Raw genomic sequence first — 24475 nt, forward strand, 5'->3', positions numbered from 1 at the left:
AGAGAGAGAGAGAGAGAGAGAGAGAGAGTGTGTGTGTGTGTGTGTGTGTGTGTGTGTGTGTGTGCAAACTCATAACACTCATGTGGAGGCCAGAAGACAACTTGTGGACTTAGGCTATCTTCACTTCTCTGGGTTCAAGGGTTTAACACAGAAAGTCAGGCTTTCTAAGCAAAAGCTTTTATCCACTGAGACATTTATCTTGTTGTCATAAGTATGTTTTTTTTTAATTTTTTAATTGAATTTTTGTGTATTTCATACATAAAATCCTCTATTCTCCCTTAGCCCCTTTGGCACCATGCCCCCACCCCCACCCCACTGGAGTTCATACATTCTATCATTTGTATTAAGGCCTATTATGTAAAGTTAGTGTCCTGATATGTTCTTGAGTGCAAGTTCATCCACCTGGGTTTGGAGTCAGCCTATCTAGAGTCTTTTCCTTCAAGATGATCAGCTCTTCCTCACCCAGCAGTAATCAGCTGCCAGTAATTCTTCGACTAAGATTGGGACCTACTGTTTATTTCCACAGCTCTGTGCTGGATTTTTTGTCCGCCTAAGTTTGATGGGTCTTATGCATGCTGACACCATTGCTGTAGGTTTGCATGAGAAGGGTCTCAGGAGCCTGTAGGACTGTTTCTGTATGATCATGCACCTCCACCCTGGCTCTTAAAATCTTTCTGCCCCTTCTTCCGCAATGTTTCCTGAGCCCTGGGTGGGTGGACCTCAATAAGGGAGTCCTGTCCGTGGATCCACCATCTACAGACTCTTATTCTCTGCATTTTGGCCATTTGTGGCCTTTTGTGTTCCTTGGCCCTCTGTTGCATGAGGGAGCTTCGTTGATGAGAATTGAAAGATGCATTAGTGTTCTCTTCATCCCTTGTTCGATGTACCATAAGTCTTAGATGTAGAGGTTGTATCCTAGATGTGCCACTTAGGCTTGGGCAATTCACAGAATTTCTGTGTGTGACCAGTGCTGTAACTGCAATAATCTCTGTCTGAAAAAGAAGCTACTTTGATGGGTGATGACTGGGATACTTGTCTGTAAATTTAAGGATCCATATTTTGCACATAGTAAATATTTTTCAGGCTGGGCATGGTGGCACATGCCTTTAATCCTAGCACTTGGGAGGCAGAGGCAGGCAGAGCTCTGAGTTCAAGGCCAGCTGGGGCTACAAGGAGACCTGTCTCAAAAAGACGAAAGAGAGAGAGAGAGGGAGAGAGAGAGAGAGAGAGAGAGAGAGAGGGAGAGGAGAGAGAGAGATTACATTTGTCTAATTTGTCTAGGGATATGAGAGCCTTGGGGTTTTCTCTAAGATCTATGACTTCTCCAGCTATGTGTATTTGGCTAGGTTTACAATACCAGAATAAGTATGTTTTTAATACATTGAGTTAATTGCATTTTTTCTTTGATATGGACACCAAATTGAGTATCTTAAAGTGTGTCAGATGTGAAGTTAGATAAGTACTGTGTTATTTCAGGTAGACTGGAAAAGCTGAAAAGATGATATGGTGGCATACCCCTTTAATTCTAGCAATTAGTAAGTAGAGGCAGACCAGCCTGTACTACATATAAGATCTTGTCTTATATAATTAAAAAAAAAAATAGAAGAAAGGACTGTTTTGGGCCAACCTGGGTACATAGACCTTTCTTTTAAATCCAACAACAACAGAAAAAAAGCCAAAATCTAAATGAATTAAGAATATAAGTAATGAAAGGTTTATTTCAAGTCATTCACTAAAGTTATTTGGGATGTACAGAGTGCAAGCTTATATGGGGAAAATTATTATTTTTGGCTATATATTTATCTTTTATTTTCATGATTCTAAATAATAAATTTCCATTTTCTAACCAAGCCTTTTCTCCCATCTGCAGGTTTAAATCCAGCTACTTGTTTTCCTTTCAGATTTCTCCTCCACACCCCAAACGTAACCCTTCATTCTGAGTCCACCACTACCACCAGTTCATACACCTTATTCCTTCCCTTTGTATCACTTTCATAATTTGTGATCATTTTTATCTGCTTTTTCTCAGCCTGTAAAGACACTGACTGAGAATACCTTATGTACAGAGCAAACATTTGTTGAGGGAAAGAATGAATGATTCTATTAGGTTCTTTCCTAGGATACTCACGTCTTATCCTTTCCTATGCTGTAGTGTCTAAGTACTTTTCCCAAGGGTTGGCAAAAGAAAGTTGTTGAGTAAGCACTTGCTTGAATAACTGGATAGAGAAATGTAATTCCTAACCATGCCTCTTTTCTTCCCCATTCCCCATTGTGAAAATTAATTACACAAAATAGAATCATTCCTATGGTACTGCACTGTAAAGGAGTTCAGGTGCCATAGGAAACACTGCCTTCACATGTGCTTGCTCCAAGACCTAGCTCACCAAACTAATCCAACAAAAAGGTTTTTTTCTATCATTTTAAAAAACTGACTAGCATTGCTTAAAAAAAAACAAAAAAACATGATTATACTGAAAAACATTGTCTAGACTGAGGAATTTGGAGAGGGCATAAATGCCAAATTCACATTATAGCAACAGTGATAAGTTTCACACTATTGTTGAAGCTTGGTAGTACAGTTTTTCAGTAAATAATACTTACAAATTATAGTAGAGATATAGAACTGTGGGTTTACATTTTAAAACACAATTACATATTTTTAGTTTGAGAAATATATCAGGTTAGTTACTACTTTTTTAACTTCCCAGACTCTGGTTTTTATCTCTAGAAGTTCAATTAGGTATTTTACATTTTCTGTAGGGGACAGGTGACCGTGCACTGAGGGGTTCCAGGGGAATTATTTATAATATATATGCTGCTATTTATTTATTTATTTATTTGGTCTTTTGAGACAGGGTCTCCTGTAGCTCCAGCTGGCCTGGAACTCACTATGTAGACCAAGCTGGCCTCGAACTCACAGAGGTCCACCCATCCCTGCCTTCCAAGTGCTGGGACAAAGACCTGTGCCACCACATACGGCATGTGCTGATTTCCAAATTCTTCTAAAAGTTTATTTTATTTTAATTGTATATAAATTAAAATATATACTAAATATGTATTTTAATATATGTCCATGAGCGTGGGTGTATGTAATTGCACCCATGTCATGCAGTGTCTGTGGGCATCAGAAGAGGGCGTTGGATTCCCTGGAACTGGAGTTACAGGTGGTTGTTACCTGTATGTTGGTGCTGGGAATCAAACTCAGGTCTTCTGCAAGAGCAGCCAGTGCTCTTAAGTGCAGCCCCAATATTATTCAATAGATGTATTTATTTAGCACATTTATTGAGTATCCAGACACTGAGGATACAATGATGAATAAACAGAAGGTTGAAGTTGAAATAGGTAAAGAAATTATTGTCAACCTCGGTGAGAAAAACACAGATAAGATGCAGCATTGCTAGAAACTTAAATTAGCTTATTGCTTTTAGAAAACTAATTGGGGACTAGAAGGATGGCTCAGCAGTTAAGAGCGCTAGCTATACTTCCAAGAAGAACTGAGTTAGCCTTCTAGGACCCATGTTGGGTGGCTCACACCTGACTACAACTCCAGCTCCATTGAGTCCAATGTCCTCTTCTGGATTCTGCCGGCACCTGCATACACTTGGCAGGTGCACACACACAAATCCTGGCACTCCAGGAGAAGTCACAGGGGGGCAAAGTTCATGGTCATCCTTAGGTATATAGTGAATTTAAGGTCAGCTTGGGCTTCATGATACCATGCCACAAACAATTTTAATAAAAACATAAATGGAAACATTTTTAGGATTTATTATAATTTTTAATTGTGTGTGTTACGTGTACACATGCCCACACATATTGTATACACTGTATGTGTTCACAAGGAGGTAATATTAGTAAAATAACCTTAATATTGATATGATTGAAGCCATTTTAAGTTAGAAATTTTTTTCCCTTGATCATAACATACTAATATTTCTGTCAATAGGTAGTTATCCTTTAAAATAAATCTCAAATTAATGTTGAAAGAAACTCCCAGAATGTTTATCTTCTTCAAGGGAGTGATGCTAGATAGGCTGATCAGGTTTCAGTGGATGAACTCACACCAAGGGACATATAGGGATACAAACTTTAACTCAGTAGTCCTTAACCTATATGACAAAATGCATGAAATCCAGTGGGGGGGTCCTAAATATGATTAAGATGTATTATATGAAATGCACAAATTCAATAAAAATATATTGAAAGATGCTGGGTGTGGTGGTGCATGCCTTTAATCCCAGTACTTGGAGGCATAGGCAGGTGGATCTTTGTGAGTTTGAGGCCAGCCTGGTCTATGCAGTGAGTTCCAGGACAGCTGGGGCTACAAGGAGACCCTGTCTCAAAAAGACAAAAAAAAAAAAAAAAAATTGAAAGAAACTCCTTATTTCATCCTACATTTTTATTCTTCCTGGCAGCTAGCATTAGATATGTGGAGAAAATTAATGGTTGAACCCCTTCAAAACATCCTGATCCGAATGCTGCTCCGAGAAATCAAGAAGTGAGTTTATATTTGTCTTCCTCAGTTCTGTTTTGCTGATGGGTAAGCTTAATGTAAAGTTGCTTGAGTATTGACTAGGGCTTTGTAGGTGGGTTCTCCTTTCAGGTTTTCACTTGTTTCTTTTTTATGTCTTATTCTTCTCCCCTCCTCCATTCTTCTTCCCATCCCTCCCTTTATTTTTTATTTTATTTATTTTATTTTTTGGATTCTCATTGAGTAGCCCTGACTAGCTTCCTACTGTCAGTGTAGACCAAACTGGCCTAAAACTTGGGAGTAAGCCTCCTGCCTCTCCTTCCCAGTGCTTAGGACACCTAAATTTACCTTTCTCACCTTTTATAGACCTTTTTTTCTGGAGAATTTGCTCTGTGGTCATGTACGTGTGTGTATGTGTGTAAATTTGTGTATTTGTGTGTGTGTGTGTGTGTGTGTGTGTGTGTGTGTGTGTATGTGTGTGTGTGTGTGTGTGTGTGTGTGTGTGTGTGTGTGTGTGTGTGTGCAGAGGCCTGCAGAGGCCAGAAGAGGGAATTGGATCTTTTGTAGCTGAAGTTGTGGCTGCCGGATATGAGTGATGGGAACTGAACTCAGGTTCAGGAAGAGCAGCCATGGCTCTTAACCATTGAGCCATCTCCCCAACCCTTTATATTATTATTATTTTATTTTATATTTTTGGTCTTTTTGAGACAGGGTCTCCCTGTAACCCCAGCTGTCCTGGAACTCACTGTGTAGACCAGGCTGGCCTTGAAATCACAGCGATCCACCTGCCTCTGCCTCCCTGGGATTAAAGGCGTGCACCACCACGCCCAGCATTAATATTATTTTTTTAAACAACGGATTATACAGAAAGTCCTATGCCTTGCCTTGTCTTACAGTGTTGCCCCCCAATCTTCACCCAATTCCGTATCTTGAACTTGTCTCCCTTTTATTTATTCATTTCATATTTTTTTGTTTTTTAATGTTTAAAAATCCACTTTTAGCACCTTTGTCTAATAATTTTGCTTGATGTGGATTTACTTTTAGCCCTTACCATGCTCCATTGGTCTGTACCTGTTTTGCTTAATTTTTATTTGTGCATGTTTGTTTAGAGGGGTTTCTAAGTATATTTTCATACATTCTTATAATGTGCCTTGGTCATAACCCCCTTCTCTTTCTTATATCTGCTCTTTCCCCTTGCTTTCCTCCTCCCCATCCCCTAGTAATTCCCTTGTAGCACCATGTCTTTTTTTTCAGTGTTTTGAGACAAGGTCTCACTGTGTATGTAATCCTGGCTAGCCTGGAATTCATTATATAGACCAGACTGTCCTCTGCCTCCCAAGCGCTGCCTCTGCTGTGATTCTGACATGTACTACCACATCCTGCCTTTTAAAATTTTTGAGAATTTCAGCCTGGCATGGTGGCACGTGTCTTTAATCCCAGCACTTGGGAGGCAGAGGCAGGCGGGCTTCTTGAGTTTGAGGCCAGCCTGGTCTACGTAAGAGTTCCAGCTGGGGCCTGTAGCTCTTCATATAGAGGTGTTGTACCTAGTGAAATATCCCACATCCATGGTAAAAAACCAAATGTTATTTGGCTCGTGTCTGATACTCTTACAGTTGACAGTCAGATCTTATTTATTGAATGATTTCTTATTTACGTATTAGCAGTGACTTATTAATCAGCTGTGATAATCAAAAACTTGCTTCATGAACACATCGGGCTTTAGTGCTGCATAATTTTCAATACGCTAATTGAGATTTTGAATGTTGGTGTACTTTATTGTATTTTCACAAATAGCAGTATCTTCAAGAATATTTTGTTCCTTATTTCAGTGATCGTGGTGGAGAAGACCCAAACCAGAAAGTAATCCATGGGGTTATTAACTCCTTTGTTCATGTTGAACAGTATAAGAAAAAATTTCCTTTAAAGGTAAAATACCTACAAAGACAAATAATCAGACCTTTAACTTCTGAAATTAATTTTCCTAAAATGATATTAATTTATTTGTTCAGTTTTATCAGGAAATCTTTGAGTCTCCCTTCCTGACTGAAACAGGAGAATATTACAAGCAAGAAGCTTCAAATTTATTACAAGAATCAAATTGCTCACAGTATATGGAAAGGGTAAGAGATAAGATATATACATTCACCTATTAGATATCTGGCATGATATCATTTAAAAGTTTCCGTAGTTTTATTTAGTCACTGAGTTATTGTTAAGTCATGTTTTTGTTAGCATTTCCCCTAAGGAAAATTGTTTTGGTTTTCTTCTTTTAAAGTGGAAAGAAGTTGGGGGTTCAGTTTAGTTGTTAAAAAGTGTTAGTATGCATGAGGCCCTGGGTTTGACCCCCCAGTACTGCATAAAACCTGGTGTATTGAAGCATGCTTGTAATCCCTGCACTCTGGAGGATGAGGCAGGAGGAATGTGAGTTCAAGGTCATTCCCAGCTACATAAGGAATTCAAGACTAGACCTAGAACACATGAGATCCTATATCAATAAAAAATAAATAAAATAACGTAGATAATAAAAAAAGAAAAATGTTGGGCAAATAAAATATTTCCAGTTATAGCTAAAACAAAAAGCAGAAATTTTATATTTATTTATTTTTGTGGTAGTAAGGAAAAGTTAAGCATTTAATCACCAAAGGTACATGAGAACTTTTAGATTTTTGTTTTCTGTATGGAATTTTGAGAGAGTTACTGTATAGCCCTGACTAACCTCTTGTTTGCTATCTAACCCAGGCTGCAATCCTCATGCATCAGCCTGCTGAGTCCTAATATTCATGACATGCATTACCATATCCAGCTTAACTGGATTTTAATTTGTATTCTTAGGGTCCAAGGGTTCCATTATTTGATGATTTTGGTAGTGAGCACCTTTTAAATCTAGACACATGTAGTTCTTTCACTTTCCTGAACTCTTGGCATTACTAGTGGAGTGGCAAAGAAGAGAAGACAGACTATGGGTGTCTCCCAAGTCTTGAGCCTTGTTCGTAAGTATTCCACTGATGAATGTCCAGGCAGACCAAGGAGTGTACTCCACGAGTACATAGTTCACTTGATCTATGAGTTCACTGCTTCAAATCTCAGGGTGTTTCTTAGGTTTGCTTATGTGCTTAGTAGCAGGGCCTTCATTGCAATAGCAGTTGTTCTTTGCCTATTGTCCTTAATGCTTAGGTCTTCTTTTGTTGACCTGCACCTTGTTGAGCCTTTATTTCTTTGTATACAGGATAAGCTTTAATAAAGCTCTTGATTTACATATTTAACTTTTTTTTAATTTAAAAATCTTTATGGAAGTCTATAATGTGACAAGCATGTACTGTTTATTCCCAGTTGACAATAACAAACCAAGGGCAAAAGATTATTGTACTTCATGTAATATACTTGCTGCAACTTTGGTGTTTAATAGTCTTTCTACCCTTCTAGTACAGCTTTGGGGCTGATGAATAAAGCTGATAGTAGCTTAAATATGACCCGAAATGCTAACAGATTGGGAGTTGAAATTGTTCATAGAAACTTTCATAACCTTTGCTGTCTGTGTTCTCCTAGAAAGTTGAAAAGCTGGCTGATTTTAGACTTATCTCAGAAAAACTTTTAGTTTTTAAGTGTATATTTCTATAGGTTCTAGGTAGATTAAAAGATGAAGAAATTCGGTGTCGAAAATACTTAAATCCAAGTTCATATACTAAAGTGATTCATGAATGTCAGCAACGAATGGTAGCCGACCACTTACAGTTCTTACACGCAGAATGCCATAATATCATTCGGCAAGAGAAGAAGAATGGTAAGTGGTACCAAGTGGAAACCCGTGAAAATTAATTACAGCCAAGCTTGATAGCATTCTCTCCCTACCTTAGATTTAAAGCACCCAAATAGCAGCTACCAACCATCCTTAACTCTAGTTCCAGGGGATCCAGTGCCCTCTTCTGACCTCCGCATGCATTGCAGGGCATGGGTACACTTAACATGCAGGCAGTACATTCGTACACATAACATAAAAATAATAAAAAAAAATTTTAAAAAGTCATCTGGGCATGGTGGCATACCCTTTTATCCCAGCAGAAGCAAGTGGTTATCTGTGAGATGGAGGCCAGCTATGGCTACAGAGAGACCCTGTCTCCAAAATAAATATATATAAAGTCACATTTACTGGGTCAAGTTTTAGTTTTATATGTATGTATTTACAGGAAAATCAAAGTAAAAATATATTGAGTACCACTAACAGGAAAGAAACAGGAAGTTTCAGAAAGAGAAAACAGTTTAAAAAATTCTCAGCGTCACATGAGGCATATGTGCCATAATAGAGAAAAGTAAACTAAAATTATTGGAACAACCTCCCCACTTTAAAATTCTGTGACTTGAACTAGAAGACTGGATAGCTCAGGCTCACAACTAAAATTCTGAAAATTTTCCTCTTAGACTAAGATGAAAGCATTATAGGATAGTGAGAGGAAAACAGTGCAGTTTGTAAGGACAGGCATATAGACTCGTACAGTGGAAAGAGCCATGAGGGCATACATGCTTGTTAAGGACCATGGTACTACCACAGAGCAGAGAATGGAGCTTTTCATCAACCCCAGACACTGTACATGGAATGAGTTCATTAAATGTAAAAGGAAGGGATGGAGAGATCCCTCAGTGGTTAAGTGTGCTTGTTGCTCTTGTAGGGAACCTGGGATCCCAGTACCCACATGGAAACTCAACAGTCTGTAAATCCAGCATCAGGGGATCAGAAGATGCTCCCTGGGCATCAGGTTGGCACCAGGTGCACAAACATACATGTAGGCAGACACAGGATCTCCCTGTGCCCTAGCTGACCTGAGGCCTATAGAGTCTAATTTGTGCCATCAATTGTCCTTCAGTGTGGGTCCATCCACTGAAGCCTGGTTAACTACCTGGAGATGAGTAAGGATCTTACTCTGTAGTCCAGACTTGCATGGCACTCAATTTGTAGTCTAGGGTAGCTTCTAATTAATGGTATTCCTCCTGCCTGATGTGAGCCATAAAACCAGTCTGGGAAAGACATTTTTAAATAGAACACAAAAAGCTCTAGCAAAAAAAGGCAAGGTTGATCCAGTGGATTGCATAAAAGTACACCTTTGCATCACTGCAAGAACTTTCAGACCACTGGACAATCAAAAGACAGATATTGTCATTTACAGTGACTGGAAAGAATATATAACAGTTTAGAAATTTAAATAGGATAGAAGGTAGCTAAATGACAATAAATAAATGCTAACTGTGGAATATAGAATACCAAGAACTTGTTTAGGGGATGAGAGTATAAATTGATGCACCAAAGCAGAATATGGGTGGATTTCATGGTCCAGCAAGTCTCCTAGTCACAGGTCCCCTTTTCCCATGTATTCATGTAAGCATGGTGCATAAAAATGTTCAAGATTGTGACTATCTGTAATAGTATCAACCCAAGTAGAAATTTATCTGTAATAGTATCAACCCAAGTACAAACAACCCAAGCATCGAGTGCTGGGAGAGTGGTGCGTGCTCATACTAGGAAATATAACAGAGGAGCAGCAATGAACAAATTAAAGCTAAACATCCAGGAGCCATGAGAAGTAGTGTGATTGTGTTGTCTGGTTTAGTGATCACCACAGCAGTTACCTTTGCAGATGAGTAAGACTTGGTGGGGACATAGGAGGTTTTCAGTATTTGGTTCTCTGGGTAGAAGATTGAACTTACAGGATACAGCCATACCACCTTTAGTGTTAGTTATATTACAGATATTCTTAACCATGTTTACTGTTATTAATTATAACATTGTAAAATAGGAAACATTGTAACATAGAAACAGCATCCTAATATTCCATAATTTTTAAGCAAATGTAATGTATCCATATAGTAAACTACTATGCAGTTGTAAATTGCCTGGAATTGCTTAATGTATTTGTATGAAAAATTTGTTGAAGTTGCAAAGAATACATACAATGTACTGTGTGCCATTTGTGTAAAAAGTAAAGGGAAGACGATTTGAGTGTTTGTGCTTTCTGGGAAGGTACCTTGGAAGTGGGTATGTTACAGAGCAGACTTTTATCCACTTACTCCTTTGAACTTTACATTTTGAAACCTGTTATTACTTAATCAAGCTATGTGGGAACTTAGTCATTTCTCTTTCCTCTCAGACATGGCAAACATGTATGTCTTACTCCGTGCTGTGTCCACTGGTTTACCTCATATGATTCAGGAGCTGCAAAATCACATCCATGACGAGGGCCTTAGAGCAACCAGTAACCTTACTCAGGAAAATGTGAGTTGCTATAGGAATTGGAATGTTTTTCTCCTCATCAGACTTACCATAGACTTTTTCTTTTGTCATATAAAAAAAAACACCAACTATATACATAAACATAGAACTTAATGGGCTCATTTTGGAATTACTAAATTATTAGAAAATGATTGAGATCAGCTACTTCCTAGCCATATTGCTTGCTTGTATAGCGTCCGTTAACCTAATAGAAAAATGTTAGCAGTTTGTACATAGTGGTGTTTCTTTATAACTGGAAGATTTATGCTTGTTCTTCAGTATACCAGACACTGACTTTCATGTACTGAATCCCCAGACCACTATAGCAAGTTGTCTTTCTTACCTAAGTGTCCCTGTCATGTGGGACTGCTTTCTTGTTACCACTAGTTGGGTATGGGAGACAGTACACAAAGTGGTGCTTCTATCTCTTAGGCACAACTGATCTTAATCTGTATGCAGAGAAATCTGTGTGGTGTCTTTATTAGATGTTTACCTTGGTAGTGAATTTGTCTTCAGTTAAGTAATAATTCTTATTAGGTTTATAGATGGTTATATCCTGCCACAATAAATCAGAAGTTTTCTGCTTTTGTTGAGCTACTTTAGATGTATTTAGGTATGCTCACAGCTTTTATTACTGGGTTTATAGATTTAGGGGTGTTGCATAACATTGGCCATATAAGGATAGAACCTTATTCTGTGGCTAGAATGTGGAAGGATACATTTGCAGTAATCCTCAAATTCAGGTGACTTGGTTCAGCCTTAGATATCTCCTTCAGTCATCTCTTTTCAAAGAGAAAACCCATGCTTGCACAGCATTCCTTTTTTTTTTTTTGCCTGAATGGTGGGTGAACCATTTATACAGGTCCCCTGTCTCCATTCTCACAAAGTTCTGCTTTCTGACTCTCTGCTCCTTTTGTTCTTTTTTAATATAATCCTGTATGGTTGATAGTAGCCTGGGATTTAGAGGATTTTATCTTGGTAACCCTTAAGATGATTTTGGTGGGTTCATCTGGCAGAGGTACTGAATGACAATCCCAGTTCTATGTTCAGTCTTGGTTTTTAAGACCAACTTAGTAGAATATGAGAAGAGGAAGGAAGGGATGGAAAAAAGGAGGGAGGGAGGAAGGGAAGGAGAAAGGAAAGGAGAAATATAATTTACTTGAGGCTAAACTCTTCAAGTCCTTAATAAACCTAATTTTATTGTTGAATTTCTTAATATGTGGATTTGCTCTTTGCATTTTATATTTTTAGATGCCAACACTATTTGTGGAATCAGTTTTGGAAGTACATGGTAAATTCGTTCAGCTTATCAACACTGTTTTGAATGGTGATCAACATTTTATGAGTGCTTTAGATAAGGTAACCTTTTAATTCATGCACGTTATACATATATGAAATTCTTTTTAACATCTTAGGTAATTTCTAACTAGGCTTCTGAGTATGAAATCTCTGAGCCACTCAAATTAATCTTTAACTTATTTAAATGTGGGAGTCAAATGTAGGAATAGCGTAAGTTTTAAATTCTCATTACTATATTAGTGAGTGACATCCTATGGTATTCTGCATAGGAAAATTATTTACAGGATTATAAGATTAAAGTGTATCTGTGCTGGGTGTAGTCGTGCAGGCCTGCAATCCCAGCATAAGGAAGGCAGAGGTAGGAGGATCTTTGTTAGCTTGGGGCCAGCCTGGTCTACATAGTTCCAGGCTAGCTGGGGCTACAGGGAGACCCTGTCTCAAAAAGAACAAAAACAAAGTGTATCTGTGTTGAAATTCAGTAAGGAGTAGTGAATATCTTATAGTAATGGGATATAATTTTTATTTAATTGAGAATATACAGTTATTATAGTTGTTTTGATTTGTGTTTGATTTTAAGTTAGATTTCTGTGAATGTGACAACTTGAAGAAATGTTTTTTCACTCATAGTTTCTGTCTATAGTCACTGGAATGTGTTGCTTTTGACCTGTCATGGAAGCACATGGTGGAGGAAGATGGAGAAAGAAAAGGAGGGGTCTGGAGTCCAGTATCCCTTTCAAAGCTAACCTCATTCCTTGATTGTCCACTAGATGGTCTCCTAACAACCAACCTTTAACACATTGTTAAACACATTGTTAATCCCAGCTTGGGGAGACCAAATGAGGAATGGAGTTGAATTTCCACCAGCTGTTGGAAAAGCTGGGCATGGTACTGCACATTTTTAACTCAGGATCAGGGGAGTGGATGACAGTGCCTCTCTGGGGCTTGCTGTCTATCCTAATTGTTGTGCCCCAGGTCCCAGTTGCAGACTGTTTACAAAACAAGATGGATGGCTCCTGAAGAATAATATCTGAGGTAGACCCTCAGGCTTCCTCATGTACATAGTTAACACCTGTACACCCACAAACACTAAACTGAGAGAGACAGAGCTAAATCATGCTAGGCAATAGTTGCCATACCGATTACATCTTAAATTGAACCAACTTTGCCTGTTTCTGATAATCATTGAGCTATTTTCCTGTTTAGGCCCTTACATCAGTTGTAAATTACAGAGAGCCCAAGTCTGTTTGCAAAGCACCTGAACTGGTAAGTTTAGTTGCTTAAAAATGATCTCATGCAAAGTCAATAGTAGAAAGAAAAACTTAACAGAATGGCTTTTTATCCCAACAAACCACATGCCTTTTACTAATATAACCAAAGAAGGACATTAAGTGGATCTGTTAAATAGTTTGCATATCTTCATGAAGGAAAGCTGATAACCTTTTTTGGTAATCTTTGAAGGAAATTTGCTGACAAGTTTTTGTAAGACTTTAAATTGACATTTACAGCTAGGCACAGTTGTATATTCCTGTATTCCCAGTACTTGGGAGGCTGAGGCAAGAAGATTGTCAGTTTGAAGCCTACCTGGACTACCTAGTGAGAGCTTGTTAAGAAAAAATTTGTATTTATTGTATCAATGTTTATAGTCACTAAGTGTTTAGGGTTTTGTTTTGTTTTTTTTGTTTTTAGTTGTTTCTACTTGTTTCTTAAGCTTATCTGGTCATATACATTTTAGACTACCCAGTTTATGTCCATAATTTTTTAAGCATGAGTTTTACGTTTAGGACATAACAGATTATAGCATATGTTGCTGATAACTAATTACTGACCTGTTTTCCTACATAGGCCCTTAGATCAGTTGTAGATAATCCACCTGTTGATCATGTTTTGTTTTGAGGCCGTTTTATAAGGCTTATTATCCATTTCTATTTGAGCTTGCTAAGTACTGTGATAACTTGCTGAAGAAATCAGCAAAGGGGATGACGGAGAATGAAGTGGAGGACAAACTCACCAGCTTCATTACTGTTTTTAAGTATATCGATGATAAAGATGTTTTTCAAAAGGTAAGATGTAAACAAAGTTCTGAGTTGAATTAATACTTTATGCTTGAGCTTTAAAACATTAGAAGGGGAGTAATCTATTTCTTTTTTAAATGTAGTTCTATGCAAGAATGCTGGCAAAACGTTTAATTCATGGGTTATCTATGTCTATGGATTCTGAAGAAGCCATGATCAACAAATTAAAGGTAACACGAGTTATGTGGTAATGTCCTTGGAAACATTCTAGCAACTGCTCCGTATATATATTCATTATAACATTGTATGTAATAATAGAATAATTCACAACAGCATCCAGTCAGAGTCATGTTTGTGCATACTGTGGGGTATAAAAGTGGTCAGGGGCATAATTGTGTGTACATACAGTGTAATATGTAAGTGTTTACATAATGTGCCCATGTTAAAGTTTTGGGATGCAGTAAATCTCCTTTTTCCATCACTTTAGCTTACATGCCTATAGAAAGAGATTTCTTCATTACTCAGCTGGTATTAAACTTATTTCTAAGAACCATGACTGAGAATGTTTCACAAATGTGGATTTGATGGTGTGTAGAAACCAAAAAAGTCAAAGAACATTTTGTACTGTTAAGAGTATAATGTATAGATTCACAGAAACATTTTTTGAATGACTTTTGGGCATAGAAATGTTATCAGGCTAAAGCTATGGCTTAGCTGTGCCTGGTTTCTCACTGGGTGATTCTTTTTAGTTTAAGTTACATACTTGTAAAACTTTTTTTTCCAGCAAGCTTGTGGTTATGAGTTCACTAGCAAGCTGCATCGGATGTATACGGACATGAGCGTCAGTGCGGATCTCAACAATAAGTTCAACAATTTTATCAGAAACCAAGATACAGTAATAGATTTGGGGATTAGTTTCCAAATATATGTTCTACAGGTATGAAACTGCTTTCCAGCCAGGCGTGGTGGTACATGCCTTTAATCCCAGCACTTAGGAGGGATCTCTGTAAATTCAAGGCAAGCTTGGTCTACATAGTGAGTTCCAGGCCAGCTGGGGCTACAGGGAGACTCTGTCTCAAAAAGACCAAAAAAAAAAAAAAAAATAGTCATTTGCCAATCATTTCAAACATTGTGATGTAAAGGATTAGTAATGACTTAAAATTATGCTTGGGCTACAACCCAGTTATGTAATATTGGAATAAAATATGCCCTAATGCTTAACATTCTGCGAGAGGAAAAAGGTGTCTTAGCAGCTCAAATCATTTAGTAAATGCTTGCTTGCAGGTTAGGTGCTGATCTATTGATTTTACTCAACTACTTCCTTTATAGGCTGGTGCATGGCCTCTCACTCAGGCTCCTTCATCTACATTTGCAATTCCCCAGGAGTTAGAAAAAAGTGTACAGATGGTAAGTGTGCAGAAAAGGCATTAGTGCTCAGCTGTATTAGTTCTTTGGTTGTATAATACAGTATTGTTGGATTTGAGGTGGGGTTTTGGCTTGGAAGGATTTAACACGAGAGCCTGGTGCCTGCCAAGCTAATGCTCTCCCACTAGCTACTTCCCAAGCTCTGGTAATTGCTCTGTCATTTTCATTATTTTCCCCAAGTCTCAAGGACTCATGTGATTGATATAAATATTCATAATATTCTCTACCCTTTAGGGGCAGAGACAAGTATATTTCTGATTCTTAGTAAATGTACTATCAGCCCTTCAGCAGTTTCACATCATAAAAATCTTGGTATTAGAAGAAAGCTTAGAGATATTGAGATGGCACAGTAGGTGAAGGTAAGAGATTACCACCAAGCTGGGCAAACTGTTCAATTCTCAGAACAACATGGTGGAAGGAGAAATCCAACAACTACAAGTTGACCTCTGTGCCATGGGCACCACTCTGCCAAATAAATAAATATAAAAATTTGACAAAGCTTAATTTAGTATTTTAAAAATACTATATTCTACTTTCATTTGATTTTTTTTTTTTGAGCACTTTTGTGACTCATTTGGACAAGACAGTAAAATAAGACTTTGAATTACACTGAGGGGATGGCTCAGTGGGTAAAGCAATTCCTGTGAGGACCCCAGTTAGGATTCTAGCACCCTCTTAAAAATTATATGTGGTGTGCACGTAAAACCCCAGTTACCTGTGCTGGGCAGCTAAGTTCAAGGAATGGGGGCACAAGGATACTGATGGCATGCTGGCCAGCCAGTGTAGTATATAGCAATCTCCAGGTTCAGTAAAGACTGAGATCAAGGCCAGCCTGGTACAAGTTCCAGGCCTCCCATGTCTGCATGTCTACGGAGACCTTGTCTTAAAAAACAAAAACCAACAACAAAGAAAGAGAAGTGATTGAGGAAGACATCACAGTGTCAACTTCTGGCCTCCACACATGCATGTAGGAACCTACGCATAAATGTTCGCATACATAACATACATGAGCTGAGATACATAACATGGTGCCATGTAACAGCAGTTTATTGTGTAGCAGAAGTAAAGAAAAAAAATGATAACCTACATTGTCTCAACCTTTGTTTCTCTGCCTTTTTTATGCTGTTACCCAGGGTTCCTCAAACCCTGGGCTTAAGTGAACCTTATTCAGCATTCCAAGTAGCTGGGAGTGAGCACACACCCTGTCCCTGGTTACTCTACTTTTAATGTTTGCACATGCATAGAATACTGGGTATGTGTAGGAATGCCAGAGTACAAGGATCTAACTCAGGGTTACTGTAGACTGATGATTGTATTAAAAATGATGTGTGTCATTGTACCTAGATACCCATCTCTGTTAGTTACATCTTGACAGCAGCTATACAGATGTCTTTTCTTGTAAAATGAACAGGTAGATAGATGGATTTCAGTATAATTTCTTTATTTGTGTCTGCATGAGTTTATGAGTACCATGTTTGTGCAGGAGTCTAGGGAGATCAGAAGAGGGTGTTCAGATGCCCTGGAACTGGAATTATAATTGCTTGTAAGAAATCAACCGGATGTTGAGAACCCAGCCCATGTCCTCTACAAGAACAGCAAGTGCTCTTAACCATTGAGCCATCTCTCTTCTCTGTAATGTGGTTTCTAATGTGCAGTATTTTGTAGTATAGTAATCGCTAAGTTCCAGTGGCTAAAATCATTTTCCTTTCTTTTTTAGTTTGAATTATTTTATAGCCAGCATTTCAGTGGAAGGAAACTTACATGGTTACACTATCTCTGTACAGGTAAAGTACACTTAATTACAGCTAGTTTAATGAAATTTAACTGATTGTGTTAATTTAGAAAGATTTTCTGTAGCCCAGTTTTAATTTTTAATCTTATCTCAACACTCAACTTTATGGTTACCAGTAAAGTAACTAATAGTTGCTCTCAAAGTACATCATCTTTCAGCTATCTTTTGTAATGGTGTACTGGAAGCAAAGGTTATCTCTTAAATGTTGCCAGGAAAGTGATCCAGATGCCATGACCTATATTAGGAAGTTCTCCCTTCCAGTCACCTTAAAAAGACTGCATCTAAGTACCAACACAATTTGCCCTTTGTTTGACTAATTTGCAATTTGTTTGACTAATTTTTTTTTATAAACCCAACATTCTAAGTTTCTCTGTACTATGTGAAGTAGTTCATTGGCTTTCTAATTTTTTAAATTTCACAATTCTGTACATATATATTATATAACATATATAATGCGCTTTGTTCATGTCACTTCCTTACTACCCTCTTATCCCCACCCCTGGTAGTGAATCAGTCCCATCCCACCCTCCAGCCACATGATTTCGTGTGCTGAGTTTGTGGTAGTTACTAAACCACAACTTTTTGCTACAGGAACTAGTTTGGGGATTTTATTTCCAGTTTTCCATTGGTTTTTGTATTTAGGGTGTTTCTTACAGAGTATACATGTTTGTGATCCTGTTTTTTTCCATGCATTTCCATGTGGTGATCAGTTCTGTGACACTGTTCCTGGGGAGACTTGAACAACATCTACTCATCCCAGATAGGGAACCAATGACAGACCAAAGTGAGGATACCACTAAATGGCAGCATTGAGTTTTATTTATAGAAACAGAAATGACTCAGAAGGTTGTATTACCAAATGCCCACCCCAGCCTAGTGATGGCTAAGGAGAGGTGGAAACAACCTGCAGACTGCTAGAGGTTGGAGTTTTTCTAGGCAGTTCAGCTGTTGAATATCTTTCAGGTAAACAAATCTGCCTTCTAGCCACCCTTACTGCTTACATCTGCCTAGAGAGGAATAGGCCTAGTGAACTGGGTTTCAGGGACTTTTTTGAAGCTGTTGAGGGTTTTTTTTGGGGGGGGGGTTGTTTGTTTGTTTGTTTTTGGTCTTTTGGGACAGGGTCTCCCTGTAGACCCAGCTGTCCTGGAACTTACTCTGTAGACCAGTCTGGCTTTGAACTCTGAACCCAGCCTGCCTCTGCCTCCTGAATGCTGTGATTAAAGGCGTGCACCACCACACCCCAGCAAAGCTGTTGAGTTCTTTACTTCCCTGAAGGATGGAATGTTTCACCTGCTTGTGGAACATACTGGTTCTTAAGCATCCCTCACAGATAGAATGTTTTATCTCAGGAAATTGCTACATATTGTCCTATGCAGAGACCCCCTTGGGAGATTGCACTACAGTTAAGTACCTCTATCTTTTAGAATGTTTTTAGCTTGTCAACCATTTGTGCAAAAGAACGGACCTGGCCATCTGTGATTCCTTCCTTTCCTGTTTGCCTCTAGTAAATTACTGGCAAGAAAAATGTTATTTATGAGACAAAAACACAGTTTTGGAAAAAATCAGTTTAGGACCCAGGAGTACCCATGTGGCCCAGGGTAGCTGTGAATGTTACCCAACAAAAAGCCATAGGATCTAGATTGGTTCTGAGGTTGAACTTGTAACTTCTACATGCTGACAGGCCTCCCATGGCTGCCTGGCTCACCTGGGTAGTGGAGAAGGCAACATAATTGGTAGTGGTTACTGTGGCCAACCATCATCTTCCTCTTGGTCTGTCCCGTTTCTTTTCCCATCCACTTATTGTTGTCACTCCCTTCAATCTCCTGCCCCTTCTTGCCTTAGCTTTGCTGTTGATTAAAGACATCGCTGAAGACCATTGGTAAATTTATATAATAGACTAGTCGTGACTTAAATGTAATATATACTCAAAACTGTCACGTAAAGGAACAAGCCTAACATGTAGTTTGTAAGATGATTTTATAATTTAAGAACTCATTCTTTTGGTTTGCTCTTTTAGGAAAAATAACATGAAATAACAGTTATGACTCAACTTTGAAATATTTCTTTGGATGATCAGTATGTTGTCAAATTTTGTTTTAATTGTAGGTGAAGTTAAAATGAACTATTTGGGAAAACCGTACGTAGCCATGGTTACAACCTATCAAATGGCAGTTCTTCTTGCCTTTAACAACAGTGAAATTGTTAACTATAAAGAACTTCAAGATAGCACTCAGATGAATGAAAAGGAACTGACCAAAACAATCAAATCATTACTTGATGTGAAAATGATTAACCATGATTCAGAAAAGGTATGTGGTAACATTCGCCGAAGATCTCAGCTCTAGAAAATGAAAACTTTTTCATGGGGTCTTTGCTGTTCTATGGCCTTCCATGTTTGGAACATACTTGAATCCACTGGAGTCTTGCAAGTTCACTTGAGAAGTCACAAAATATTGTGTGTATATCGTTTCTTGTTTGATTTGCTCTGTACTACGATCCCTGACTAAACTGTTGCCAGGCATTTAGGTTTACGAACTAGCTTATGAAAACTCTTTGAGTGTTCCTCATGCTTAGTCAACTTAATTTCATGGTTCTGAATTGGACTGTCAATGTACATAGTTAATATGTGACTGCATCCCAGGCCCTCCCAGGGATATACTACCATCTTTTTCCTAAAAATATTATTTAATCATTTATATATATGTGGAAGTGTACCATGTGTGCAGTGACCACAGAGGTCAGAAAAGGGCATCAGATTCCCTGGAATTGGAGTTATGGATGGTTGTTAGTGACCATGTGGGTGCTGGGAACTGATATTAACTGCTGAGCCATCTCCAATAATTTCTTTTTCTCATTGTGACTTTTCTAGTAACACCGTGTTTTTTTGTTTTTTGTTGGTTTTTTTTTTTTTTTTTTTTTTTTTTTAATTTGTCTTTTTGAGACAGGGTCTCCTTGTAGCTCTACCCGTCTAGCTGTCCTGAAACTCACTATGTAAACCAGGCTGGCCTCTAACTCACAAAGATCCGCCTGCCTCTACCTCCCAAGAGCTGGGATTAAAGGCATGTGCCACCACGCCTGGCAGTAACAAGTTTTTATTGCTAAAATATATCCTAGATAATTAAATTATTTTCATTTTATTTTTGCCTTCTTCAGTGGCATAGACCAACTACTCCTTTTCCCCTTAATATTCATTGAATACTTTTTTTTTCTTTTTTCTTTGTTTTTGGTCTTTTTAAGACAGAGCCTCCTTGTAGCCCCAGCTGACCTGGAACTCGTTATGTAGACCAGGCTGTTCTTGAGCTCATAGAGATCCACCTGCCTGTGCCTCCCAAGTGCTAGGATTAAAGCATGTGCCACTATATCCTGTCCTAGATAATTAAAAAAACAGATGAGAGGCTTGTTTTAAATTATTGTGCTTAAAAGAAATTTCTTTTAAATGATGTTCCATTTTATTTTGGTGAGGTTAATATCCTACAATGAATTCACTCAGTTCATTTTCCTGAGGTTCCTAAAAGATTTTTTAGTCTACCATTGGACTAAAAACTCCTACGTTTGAGAAATGGTTGATTCTTCTGACTTCAAAATTTTAGCATTAAGTTCTTAATAAAAGTTTATTTAATTTTCAGTAATTAAGTACTTTAAACACCCCCTCTCCACCCTCCAAATCTCCTTCACCCCCACCAAAAGTTATTTTACGCTGAGCAGAATGTGCTTAGATTGTGCCTGTTTGCACTTTAAATTTTAACTCAGTCTACCAGTTCCTTACCCAAATTTCTTTGGTTTTTAATGAGTGCTATGTGAAAAGAGGCTTTGTTAAACCTGCCAGAGAAGTTGATTCTGTTGTTTACCAAGCTTTGCTTTCTCTCTTTCTTTCTCCCTCCCCACTCCCTTCCTCCCTCCTCTTCTCCCCCCCGCCCCCTTTCATGAGACAGGGTCTCCCTATAGCCACAGCTTGCTTATAACTCACTATGTAGAGATCAGGCTGGCCTTGAACTCACAGAGATCTACCTGCCTCTGCTGGAATTAAAGGTGTGGGCCACCACACCCAGCCTAGTTTAACAGGAGAAAAAACTTTCTAAAAATGAATAAAATGTGGATTGAAGGATAACCACCCAGGGTTAAGCTAGCTAATAAGCTTATTAACGCTTTTGATAAAGGTAGTATATATAACAATGGGGCTCCTAAAATAGTTTTTTTCTAAATAAATATTCATTAAGATTCTGGTGAATGTAAAATTAAAAAGAATTGCTTTTTGCTCATTTTTGTCAAACAGAAGACAGCAGTTTTTCTGTTAAATTCAGTAATTTAGAATTGAGTTTTTTCTCGTGATTTTTTTCTCTTGTCATTTGCAGTAAAATTTTTTGCAGTTTATTTACTTCACTCTATTCATTGATTTTGTTGTTATAGTTTTTGTTGTTCTGACAGTTGCCCAGGCTATCCATAAATTCATGACAATCCTGCCTCAGCTTCCACATTGCTGAGATCACATGTATGTGTTAACAAGTCGGCTAATAATCTTGTTTTAAATATAGGAAGATATTGATGCAGAATCTTCATTTTCATTAAATATGAGCTTCAGCAGTAAGAGAACAAAATTCAAAATAACTACATCAATGCAGAAAGATACACCACAAGTAAGTGCTTGTTTGAATATCATTTCTTTGGAAAATACTCTGCTTAAATATTAAATAAGTCTGCTTTATATTGAGATCAAGCAAATCTTTGCACTCTAAAATTAATATGATTAATCTTCTGGTTTAGTCTTTGCATTGTTGACCTTACAGTTAAGCACATGTCTACTGTTAGCATATCAGTTCCTCTTAATGATGCATTTCATCATGACTTGGTTCATAGTCACCCCATTACTCCCAACTCCTTTTCTAGTCCTGTGATCATTCCCTCTTCCCACCTAGTTCTCCTTCTACTTTCTTACTTACAGAAGCGTGAATGAAATGTTACAGGTACAGGGACAACTTAGAAGTGTCTATACCACTGAACAAAATGTTGCTCCCTTCCTTAGCACCGTGTGCTGTGTGGTTTTTACTTGTGATTGAAACAGGCCTTGAAGCAAGCTATGCAAATGCTCTACCATTCAGCAATATCCCAGTCCAATATTTACTCTTAAAACATTTAAAAATGTATAACATGGACTGGAGGATATTGCTCAGAGGTAGAGTGCCTGCCTAGTGTGTGAGTTCCTGGGTAGTATCACATACACTACTAAAAGAAGGAATGGTGGGAAAGTTAGCTTTTTCTTGCATTCTCCATAAAAATGTTTATCTTGAGTGATGTAATCTTTTTGTCATAAGGAAAAGTGTAAAACTCATATGTCAAAGAAAAGTGATATTTCCTACCAAAATAGAAAAACTTGTCACACAGGGTGAGGTGGCCTGGGACTCACTATATAGACAAAGCTAGTCTTCCAGAGATCCACGTGCCTCTGCCTCCCACTGCTGGGGTTAAAGGTATGCACCATGCCTGACTTTGAGACCCTTTTTTTTTTTAAACAAGATCTCTCACTGGCCTGGAACTCATCAAGTAGGTTAGGCTGGCTGACCAGGAAGCCCCAGAGATCTGCCTGTTTCCTCCTCCCTAGCACTGGGATTACAGGAACAAGCCCACACACCTGGCTTTTGTTCCCCCGGAGTGCTGGTAATAGAACTCAGGTCCTCATGCTTGTACTTAAAACAACTAACTGTGGGTTAATTTGATGCTAATCCATGATTTTTTTTGACATAGGGACTCACTTTGTTGCACTGGTTGGTCTTGGACTCAGAGCCCCACCATCTCTGGCTTCTGAGTTGCTAGGGTTAAATGTGTGAGTCACCATACCCAGCTGATTGGAATTTTTTTAGCTCACTAATAATGAATTTAAAACAAATTCAATGACAGCATCCCCCTCCCCACCCTTCTTCCATCTTCCATAAAAATAGGAAATGGAACAGACTAGAAGTGCTGTAGATGAGGACCGGAAAATGTATCTCCAAGCTGCTATAGTCCGCATCATGAAAGCACGAAAAGTGCTTCGGCACAATGCTCTCATTCAAGAGGTAAGGGAAGTGGTCCTCAGTGTGCCTTGTCAAAGTTGACACAGATAATATTGGCCAAATATAATGTTTATTTGTTTAAAAACAGTTTTCATTTAAAATTTGTTTTAAAGTATGCTTCGCTTTGCTTTTAGAGACCTTAAACCTGGGAATAAAGAAAGGTGACCAAAGGAAATGTCTGTAAACAGAAATCTTTGTGTGAGATGAATATTCAGGGGCCAGAGAGCAGCCCTGATGGCATAACAGTAATGGGGTCTTAGAGTTGGTCTGGTTTGCACTATCATAATGAGAGTGCATCAGAAAACTTGTTCATTGAGCTGAACCCAAAGTGGGGATAACATTCAAATAGAAACTGGAGGCATGTTTAAATATTTAGTATTTTATAATTTTACTTGATAATGTATAAACTTCAATATTTTCTTTGCCTACAGTTCTACCTGTAATTCTTTTGTGATACAAACAGTAGATATTTTCTAGTAGTTTGCATACTACATTGTTGTCATCATATTTTAAAATCTGCTAGATCTCTCTCTGTACTGTCTTGCTCCATGCAGAAAACTGAATATTGCTATTACCCTCTCAGTTGACCAGTGTGCGGGGCCTATCAATTAGAGATGAGTTTTCAGTTTGCTATGACTATGTATTTCTATCTTTGGGGGTAGGTCTGCTTGCTGTTCCTGGCAGCTAATTGGTTTGAAGTATCTGTTTATGCTGAGTATCTGGATGTAGTTTGACTCCCTGTTTCTCTCACAGGTGATTAGCCAGTCAAGAGCCAGGTTCAATCCCAGCATCAGCATGATTAAGAAGTGCATAGAAGTTCTGATAGACAAGCAGTACATTGAACGCAGCCAGGCGTCCGCAGACGAATACAGTTACGTGGCGTGACACCCTGTCCAGTATGGGTGTGAGAAGGTCATTGCCATCACCGTTTGGTGTGCTCCTGTGGGAAAAAGCAGGCCTGTGCCTCCATACTTTGGTCATTTGGCAGCCCCTGTTTATCTGCTGTTTACAACATCACCAGTGCCACGTCATGAGCGTCAAAGAAAATGCCTAGAGATATTTCAAGCTCATGTCATTATGACATTCTTCAAACTTTACTAAGAGAATGAGTGAAGTATTGCTGAAATGTGGGAATTTGGTTGGGTGCCATGCTTTCTCTCCCCTTCACGT

At 38.3% G+C, this 24475-nt stretch overlaps 1 protein-coding gene across 4 annotated transcripts in view; it reads left to right on the forward strand.

Moving 5' to 3' along the window:
* Positions 1-24475, forward strand: part of Cul2 (cullin 2) — a 43908-nt gene extending 19433 nt beyond the window's left edge. For all 4 annotated transcript variants that reach the window (XM_017798376.2, XM_029563946.1, XM_017798375.2 and 1 more), the window contains 16 exons: positions 4416-4498; positions 6301-6397; positions 6481-6591; positions 8090-8252; positions 10609-10733; positions 11982-12089; positions 13233-13292; positions 13961-14089; positions 14185-14271; positions 14826-14978; positions 15371-15448; positions 17184-17250; positions 19365-19567; positions 21791-21892; positions 23192-23308; positions 24059-24475. In XM_017798376.2, the coding sequence (XP_017653865.1) occupies positions 4416-4498; positions 6301-6397; positions 6481-6591; positions 8090-8252; positions 10609-10733; positions 11982-12089; positions 13233-13292; positions 13961-14089; positions 14185-14271; positions 14826-14978; positions 15371-15448; positions 17184-17250; positions 19365-19567; positions 21791-21892; positions 23192-23308; positions 24059-24190 (1815 nt within the window). In that variant the 3' untranslated portion in view covers positions 24191-24475. The remainder of the gene's footprint in view (positions 1-4415; positions 4499-6300; positions 6398-6480; positions 6592-8089; positions 8253-10608; positions 10734-11981; positions 12090-13232; positions 13293-13960; positions 14090-14184; positions 14272-14825; positions 14979-15370; positions 15449-17183; positions 17251-19364; positions 19568-21790; positions 21893-23191; positions 23309-24058) is intronic.

This window comes from Nannospalax galili, unplaced genomic scaffold, assembly GCF_000622305.1.
Source record: "Nannospalax galili isolate Female #2095 unplaced genomic scaffold, S.galili_v1.0 scaffold1937, whole genome shotgun sequence".
NCBI lineage: Eukaryota > Metazoa > Chordata > Mammalia > Rodentia > Spalacidae > Nannospalax > Nannospalax galili.